The 9,696-nt window shown below is 36.7% G+C and overlaps 1 protein-coding gene across 1 annotated transcript in view; it reads right to left on the bottom strand.

Moving 5' to 3' along the window:
* The window catches only part of PAN3 (poly(A) specific ribonuclease subunit PAN3), a 126,230-nt gene that overhangs the window by 90,524 nt on the left and 26,010 nt on the right, over positions 1-9,696 (bottom strand). Inside the window, 1 exon segment of the mRNA XM_006027488.3 lies at positions 1,660-1,726. Coding sequence (XP_006027550.2) covers positions 1,660-1,726 — 67 coding nt within the window.

Below are 9,696 nucleotides of genomic sequence, written 5' to 3'. Positions count from 1 at the left end.
GTTGTTTTTGGGGTCGGAGGCGGGGGGAGGAAAGCTAGTTTTCCTTCAGAATCAACAGGGCCAGGAACTGGATATATTAGTGGCATACCACAAAGAGGAAACTTCAGATTAAATATTGATTTAAAAACAAAACAAAACATGGGTGTTAGAACACAAATCCACTTTTAAGTGCACCCCAGAGAAGCAACTGCAAAGTTCCAAATTCGTCACTTTGAATTTTTGAAACTCAGCTGTGGAAGTATCAGTCTGGTTTCCTTCCTTAGGCTTCAGTATCAATATTTGATTTTTAAAATCAGGCCCAATTCCTGCAAAACTGTTTTATACCTATAATATTTCAAAGCCTTGAATGGCTAATTGTATAGAACTACTAAATAAGTGCAACTCTTAACAAAGCCTATCCTATCAATAATTACTGGAGATGAAGAATGAATAATAAATACAATATGACATCAGGAAGTCAAAATGGCAGAACCTGCAAGACAGCTGAACGTAGTCATTGATTCTTTTGTTTTTACTTATAAACTGAGCAAGTGAATCAGTTGTGCACTTAAGTCCATAGAAACAACACTCCGTAATACCACTTACACAAAGCTTTTCAAAGCAGCATCATATTTAAAATATAGGTTCTTGCCATTTGGAAGTGGGAGGTATTTCCTTAATTAGTCAGATTAACATCTCCAACAAAGATTACTACTACAAACAGTGTAGTGCTTTTATACTATTAAAAGTAACTATGAAGAGCATTATGACATTCAATGCTGTTGCTCATTTGAGTTCATCATTAATTTTAAACTAATTACAAGTAAATATTTTTTCTTGATTGTCAGTAACACAAACAACAAGACCTGAAAATAAATCTATGGAGCTTTCAGACTGATATTGCCCAAAGTATTTTTGAAAATACATGATGCTGTAGCAGAACCAAAAACAGAGACAGGCATACAAGATAAGAGACATTTTTGTATGAATGAAGTATTAGAAGACAGTACAGTAGGAAAGGGGGCAAGGTATATCTAGAGCTATGACTAACATCTATGTACACTGCATGCTGGAATGATGTAATGTATACCACAGAAGCCTGAAGAGCCAAAACATTATTTTTGATGTCAAGTCTTTCTACATGAAACTCCTGGTCAGAGTATAATAGTCTGTTTTTACACTTTGGCTTTAAAAAGAAATGCAGAACATGAGGTGATAAAACAGAACAAACTTAGCTCAGTTTGTAAGTAAAATAGATTTAAGAAGTACATATCTAAATACAAGATAAACTGCACATTCATTTCTCCCCTACCCCGCCAATTAATATAACTTGCTTAAAAAAAACCATGATAAAAGGGTTATCATGTAAAAGCAATTACTTTAACTGCTACTTAGAAGCATCAGGGCATTTTAGTAGATAACCAATAAGTTAACGGTTTCAGTTAAACCAACAAAGACAAATGTAAAGCAAAAAAGCAGAGTGAAAAAAATCAGGAAGTTCAACAGTAATTTGGTTTTGGATTATAATCTAAAAACAACTGCATAGCACATACACTAGTTAAGATAGAATTCTATCAAATCTCAGTAAGACTAAGGAAAAAGCAGCTCTCTCACAACCAAGTTTACCCTGCAGGGATAGTCTCTAAGCATACTTTCAAACAGTTATTTAAAAGTTCTTACCATGGCCTGCATACTGCTTGGCACTTTCATTGAGAAGGCTAGGGGAACTGCTGCTATTTGTCATCCTCTGCAAAAAGTGAAAGACAAAAATTGTATATATAAAATAAACCTATTAATGCGGTAGGTGAGGGCGTGTGGGCTAATATTTTTGTGTGTGCAAGTTAATGCTAATTACAAGACTAACAGACTGGCACAGCCTCAGGGAAATAAGGGGGCATGAGCTCTCCCTCCCCCAGCTACTAGAGTGTGCAAAACAGATTGACTGCTAAACACTGTTGTGAATTCCCAAAGAAACATTTCTAATGAAAAACGATGCAAAACCAAATGTTATTTTTAGTGTGAAAATCCTTTATCTACATAAATTGTTCAGCATGGAGACCTTACTGCACCTAAAGGTTGTAAAAAGTTTAGATAAGCCAGTGATTTATCTCCTTTGAATGTTCCTTTCCGCAACTCCTCCAGAACCCCTCTTCCCCTCCTTATATGCTATAGCTAAGGAGACTTTTCCTGTGGAGAACAGTCAAATTAGTACACCCCTACAGCATTTGATGGCCTCTCTTCACTGACAGAACTCAAAACAACCACACAGCCTGGCTTTTAGGAGAACTACACGATTCTTGTAGTCTGACAACATGTTTCAAGAACCCCTGCAGGGATAGCAGCTAGCAGCAGTCTGTGCAGTGGGGCAGCTCTGCCCAACACAGCAGTGGGAACAAGAGTTTAAGAGCTCCTTTCTTTAACACTGTTTACCATCTCCTTTGGAAAGAATTACAAACTACAAGTCCTGAAAGGTAGTCCCTCTGAGGTAATCCTTACACTTCTGCTCAACTACTGTCAGGCTAAACTCTACTCATGTAAAGAAAGGCAAGGAATCCGGCTAAATACAGACTTCAATTCCATGCCACCCAGTTCTGTGGACAGAAAAGTCGATGCTTCAAGGTGTGGCCCAGTGGAAGGTGAAGAGGCACTTGAGAGCCATCTCTATCTATACTATTCGTAGAAATTAACAATTAAGAGTCAAGAAATTAGAAGTTAGGATAGACATTCTGAGAGGTGGGGAGAATCAAGTGAAAACTGCACAACTTGAAACAATTCACCAAAAGCAGAGAAAGCTTAACTATATGTATATAAAAGAATGTAAATGGATTTTAAGTAAGAAAAAAGTATTTTTTTTAAACTAACTTACATTTATGGTACCATACAAAAGATGAAGACAAAAAAACCACCACGTAAAAGCCATTTAGGTACACAGCCAGATGGCTTTGGATGCAACCCTCAACAACGTACTCAGTCAAGATATTCTCTTTGTCAGTTATCTTGTTCAATTCCATGCGTAACATTATTTCATGCTACAGCAAGCATTCTGTTATAATAAGGTCTATGTCACACTTCACCACAGTTCCCAGGAACCTTCTATAACCTCTTTCATGATTTTTGAAGCAGTAATGCATTGGGAGTGACACACTGTTCCCATATTTGATTCTGTAGAGTTGAACTTGTACAACTAAACAATAAAAGGCTTACTGATCAACAACAGTGAACTCCTTTCCATAGAAGCAAGTCTTCAATGCGTTAAGAAAATGTACTTACCACTAAAATGAAGGCACCCTGAACTAAATTACCAATAAGCCCAACCCCATCTCCACCCAGGAACGAAATGAGAAGGATAGAGATGGGGCAGTTCAAGAATTTCAGGCATATATTAACTGAGTCTTCAATAAACTGACGAATACTTTTTTCCCCCTACATTAGGCATTGCTTCTATTTACAACTTAAGTAACATTTATGATTCTAGACTTGAGTACAATTCTCTGCACTACAGAAATTGTATACCTGCATCTCAACAGCCAATTCTGCCATTACTATACTTGATTACATTAAGTATAAAGGCCGAATTGTGTACCAAGAACCAGAACAATGATACCAGGCACTGGCACTTAGTTTGATCAATCTTTTCCTCATACCCAATTGAAAGTGGAGTTTCTGTATCTTCTTAGTTCTTGATAACAAGTGTTAATCTAGCACATGATAATGTTGGCACCCCCTTCTTGGAGAAGACTACAACAGATAAATCCAGTGCGTTAGTGGATTTCTGGATTAGTCACCAACCAATCTGGCATTTCTTCTCTTATTATGTTTCCTTATATAGTTGGGCCAGTATAAGAACGGCTGTAGCGGTGGGTCTGAGCCAATGCCTACCTCTGTATGCTCTGAGGTTCACCCCAAAATCTGCTGAAATTTCAGCTGGAATGTGAGATATTCTCTGTACCCAGCTGTGCAGAGTGGTCCACAATCAACAAGTTTTGTTTTACTTTCTGGCATGTGCCCTCATCTCCATCTACAAAATGGAGCACCATTAACAGCAACATCAATTTTACATTGACCAATATCTGGAAGAGAACTTCCAGCTTTCTTAAAACATTATCTTTTAAAATAAGGTCAGAAAAAGTGAATTACAGCCAGCTAGAGAGAAATAAGGCAGGCCTATATAAATATCAACTGGTAAGGGAGAAAAGAACAGGGACAGAAAGAAAACCAACCCATAAATTAAGAAGAATAATCTAAGAACAGACCTTCTGATATAAAACTTTAGGTAGGATAGAAACTTTGGGACATTTAGCTCAATTAAAACTCTTGGAGGGAGAAACATCCAGAAAGTAAGGAAATCATCAACCCCCCCCCAAAAAAAACAAGTTAGACACAAATTGGAATAGAACTCAAACATCCCACAATAAGAAAATCTACTAAGACTTGAAGAAAAAAAAAATTAAACGAGTCATGAGAAGCTAGGGAATCATTAGAAATCTGTTAGAAAGCAATTGGCACTGGCCATCAAAAAAACCCCAACTCTCGACAATGAGCATCCCATATGTTCATAGTCCAGCTTCTATTTCTGGTATTCTGGCTACAAGTTCTGATGGCAGATAGGACAAGACAGGTTTTGAAGGGAAAAGAAGTAGCGTAAAGTGCCATCTTAGTTATTTCAGCCTCTCTCATGCCTTTCTACCCATTTCAGCAGAATTTTCACATGCTCATTGTAAGATGGGCCCTCAAGCTTTACCTGAAACAAGTAAAAAAAATTCCTGTGAGCTTAGTCCATTTAAATTTTGCACCAATTCATTTGATCAATCTGTGCAAAACGTATACACAAGTAACTCCTTAACTGCATTTCTGACCACTGGGATAATGAGGAGGCCAAGAATCATATTCAGTAAATCTACATGCTGCAGCAATTGCAGGATGGATAAAAGTTGAATTCAAAAACTTGAAAACAAACCAAACCATTCTAATTTACAAAAAGTTTGGTTTTTGTTTTTTAAATAAAAAATAGATGCACACACTTAAGTTTACAACCATCTGTCCCAAGAGCCAAGTCTGTTAAGGTAATAATGGAAATAAGTAGATTCTATCTCCACAAACCCTCAATTCACTATGTTAACTTTTAGATTTAATTAATCTTTGTCAGAATAGTAATATTCATTATACATATTACTCATATGCCACAGCCTGCTTTCTTGCACAATATTAAGTAGATATTCTATGCATGAGGCAATAAATTTGCCTCCAAGTATATAAAAACTGACCATACATGTTTTTTCTTTATTAGTGTTGTAATATAATGGAGATGACCCACCCAATATGTGAGGAGCAAGATCTGTTTGGCAATGTGCTTTATCAGACCAACTATATAGCTGGGAGATGAGGAAGGCTTGCCTAACCTAACTCATTCACTGTGCCCATCAAGTTGATTTGGCTAGGTTATATTAATCTGATACCACCATTTATTACTGCAGCAGGAAGACTGTTGGAGGTTCTTACATATTAGCCAATACAAGATCTCTTGTATCATTTTCCCCCGATGAGTTGTCACAAAAATACTTAAAAAAAAAAAAAAAAAAAAGTTAGTAGCTCACTACATACAAACTTCAGTTAGGCTAAGCAGTTGCCTACTAGCTCAGGTCCTAGGATTGGCTGAAGTGCCATTCCAAATCCCAAAGGAGATGAATCAAGTTTAAGGTCAGTAAGCAGTATACAAAAGGTGATGGGATTTTGACTTTTAATTTCCCTAAGGTGGAAAAACAAGATTGAAACTTAAAAAGAAAAAAGGAATGAGTGGAGCAAAGCAAGTTTTTCAAAATGAAAAATGAATTAGGCTATGAAGAAAATATTTTTATTCATAAAGGAGAGACTACTGTTGACAAAAAACAGATTTACCCTTTAATAAAGTTACATCTTTTAAGTGACTGGCTTAAAAGAGCAATGGAAATCTGTGCCTTTACAGAAAACATGTATTTTTAAAATTGCTTTCTTCTACTGCAAAAAAGTTATGGCAAGACTGAAAGAATCTTATCCATGTAATGTCATCACCCTTCTCTCTAGCAGAGAAATTTTTAGAAAGTATTAACTCCAGTAAAATAGTTGACATTCACCTTATAAAAATTATGTCCTTCACATTTAAAATGTAATTTGATATTGAAACGTTTTTTTTTTTTCTTTGAAAAGGAAATGCAAAATAGAGTATGCATTGCTGCTATTGCAGAATGCGACACCTTTCATATTTTTGTTTCGCATAAAAGTGATATATTTTTCTAGCCTGCAACTAGTTTGGGGTCCACCAGAGAGAAAGCAGTTATAAAATGCAAACGCTATTTTAGTTATTCTGTGAATAGACAAACAAGTTACTACTACAGAATTAACTATACTTTAGTGAAGAAACAATGGTGTCACTATAGATAGAAGTATATCTGAACATGATTATGCTAGATGTTTTCAGAGGCCTAAAAGGACTGCTTGAGCTCAGCAGCAATGCAGTGAAAGCAATATGCTTTCCAGTCAAAGTTTCATAAGACCTTAAAACACTATATAAATCAAACCTGATTTTTTCTTATTTATCTTCCCGTTTTGCATAGTTCATTTCCAACAATAAAATTATGCATGATAACAATTTGACTAAAGCATAGCATCAGTAGACTACACAATTTATTGTGTCCAATAGAGAGGTAATTGAATGAAAATGTAATGGCTTATGATACAAGATGCCACAGATGATAATCCTAATCATTTCTTCCATGCATCATCTATGAAATTATAAATAAGGTAATACTGGCCTGGCTTTACTGTAGCATAAAAATGTTCAAAGTTAAACCACTGATGGGAAACAGAGGTATTTTTGTGCTTGTCCCAATAAACAAGAATGACTTTATGACTGATAAGTCCATGACTTAACCTCAGTTTAAACTAAATCACTCTGGACAACTAACATAAAATCAGTTCAAATTAAAAAAAAAATTTGCAAAGCAGTTTTATGGTTGGTCTTAATATGGTATGTGGATCCACGTGCTGAAACTGTTTTTGGATTACAATTCCTTTCAGAATCAGTAATAAACTAATGCTTGTATATTTGAGATATGTTAGCAGTTCATAAATATTCAAACATTGTTCTGGTTAGAGATCCTTTGTTGCACTTGATACTTATTCGCTGAACCCAGATATGTTTGTTCTTTTTTGTATCAAGTTTTGTAATATTTGTTTTTAGCTAGCAATTCTCTCCCTCAAGCAATGCAAACAACCCGTACCAGGAGACTTTTGGATTCTTCAGTGGAAATTTATTTTTAAGAGACCTCTTCAGGAAAGAGAAAATACATGCGCAACTCTTGCTATCTAAAGTTTTGCTGCAATAAATTTTCATTCATCCACTCATTCCTCCCTGTTAGTGTTTGGATTGGTTAGCTATACAAGCGTGTGGATCTTGCCAACAACTGCCTGGAATATTTGTGAGGGAACATCAAGTTCATGTGATTAAGCATAGAAAAGTCAAGACAAGATAAACAAAGCCTGCAAATGTGAATAATTCTCTTTGAGCATAATGCATTAAAAAGTTAGGATAACATTGTCAAATATATCTAGAGCAACTTAAGGTGACAAGCTCAAGCCCTCGCCACCTCCAAATCTACCACCACTGCCACAATGGGTACCCCTGTGCCCTGGGCTGGATCTGCCCCATGGTCTGAATCCAGCCAGAGGCCCCAGGCGAGTTTGACACCTGTGATGTAGAACAATTATTCCTTTTGTTTAAACCCATTACATTAACAAATCTCTTTCCCTGGACCATCACAGCTATACCACCCCTAGATACAGAAATGGAAGCAAAATTTTCATCTGCAACGGTGTTGCGGGCAAGATGAAGCACTACTGCCAGAACAGATGATGCTGTAATTGCTATTCCATTGATAAAACATCTGAAATGGTCAAAAAAATTCTGAAGTCATTACAACAATATGCAAAATATTATTCTGATAAAGCTCACAAGACAACATAAAAACTAAGACAGAAATAGAAACATCCCACCCCAATCTGATTTTCTGCACGGCTGTTCTAGGTATTTTCTAAAGATTGATCAGAGTTGCAGTGTGCATTCACCTTGGAATTACACACTCATGCATCTATTGTCAATATGGAAGTTAGCTCCAAACTGTAGCTGTACTTAGAGTAAAATGTGAAAGCTATAATGTAGGTAAATATTTTGGAGAAGGTAGTCATATGCAGACAAAACCACACAGAAGTTTTAGTAGTTTAGATGTCAAAAGATTGCAAGCCACCTGCTTCTTCCACACCATTTTCTTTCCTCTAGATACTACCAAAGAGAAAACTGTTTCATCTTTCCCCTATACGCCCAAGTTGTTCTCTTCCTAGAAAATGACTGCCTCTTATGTAGCAGTATCCAGCATTGTTTTGTTCAGGACCTCTGTGTTGCTGTCCAGGTACATGACATAATTAATTCCCTTTATTCTAACAGTCCTTCATTAAGGTGTAGTATCTCCTTGAAATGTGTTATAACAAATTTCATACCGGTCAGACTAGAAAGAAAATAACCCTTAAAAAAAAAAAAAAAAAAATGCAACCACTACAGACAGACAAATCATTGTTTAGCTGTCAAAGTTCCTGGCTTGCAAACAGTGACACGCTGCTTTTCTTTGGCTTACAAAGAAAAAGAATTTGACATGAAGAATTGCTTCCCTTTGCAAACAATCTCAAACTTGGCTGGCATGGTTAGCATATACAGTCCTATTTATAACATACCCCAGGCACAAATGCTCGAGTTAAAGCAACAGCTGGACTTTTCCAAAGTATTATGCAAGAATAGATGATTTGAAATTGTGGAAGTCCTATATTAAAATGTAATTTCAACAACCACCTCTCAGAGAATAACATGTTCTGTAATAAATTTGTGGTTTATGGACATTTGGGACACTTTTACATGTGCTCTGACATGTTCCAATTAGAATACATCAGAGCAGACTCAATTAATCAAGTCTGCTGGAGCATTTCAACCAGAACACTCCATGTATTCAGCACCCCCATTTTTCAAAATGGTGATGGAGGAAACTAACTAAAGCTCAAATGAGCTTTAGTTAAAGCACTCCCACCACCATTTTGAAATGCAGGGACTCTGAATACATGGGACACTGAGGGCGGAGTCGCTCTAATTAAAATGCACCACACTACATCCCAGAGCATGTGTATAGGTGCCTTTTATACTTCTTTTCCTACTAGATCCTTGCCCCCACCTCCCTTCTAGCAACATATTTACTCAAATCAACAGGATTGGGGACACTTAACAGGGTGCATAAATTTTAGAAATATTTTGACCGCAATCTTTTCAAAAAATTCTCTGGGTACCAATATTAGCATGACTAGTTATGCTATCCCATTGGGCTATATCATTACAGTACTTAAAAAAAAAAAAAAAAGTGAAATTTTTTGGCATTTGATTTTGGGGTTTTTTTTGTTTTTTGTTTTTAATCATGGAAAAATCAGAGCTCCCCCTTCCCCTGTCACTTACCGGGATATGGATCCAGCTGCAGCTGTCCCCTACCCCCCCACTGCTTTGTGGTGCTGAGCATCCCTGATATGCTGGTGCCCTGTCCCTGTCATGCTGTTGCCCCTCACTCCCAAGTCACAGTTCCCTTAGCCCTGCTGCTGCTATTCACAGTTCCCCCAGCCCTGCCAGTGCCTCTCATTCCAGACTCACAGCCC

The sequence above is a fragment of the Alligator sinensis genome, unplaced genomic scaffold (assembly GCF_000455745.1).
Source record: "Alligator sinensis unplaced genomic scaffold, ASM45574v1 scaffold84_2, whole genome shotgun sequence".
Taxonomy (NCBI): Eukaryota; Metazoa; Chordata; order Crocodylia; family Alligatoridae; genus Alligator; species Alligator sinensis.
Note: the sequence above shows the minus strand (reverse complement) of the source record. Positions and strands in the feature narration are given on the sequence as shown.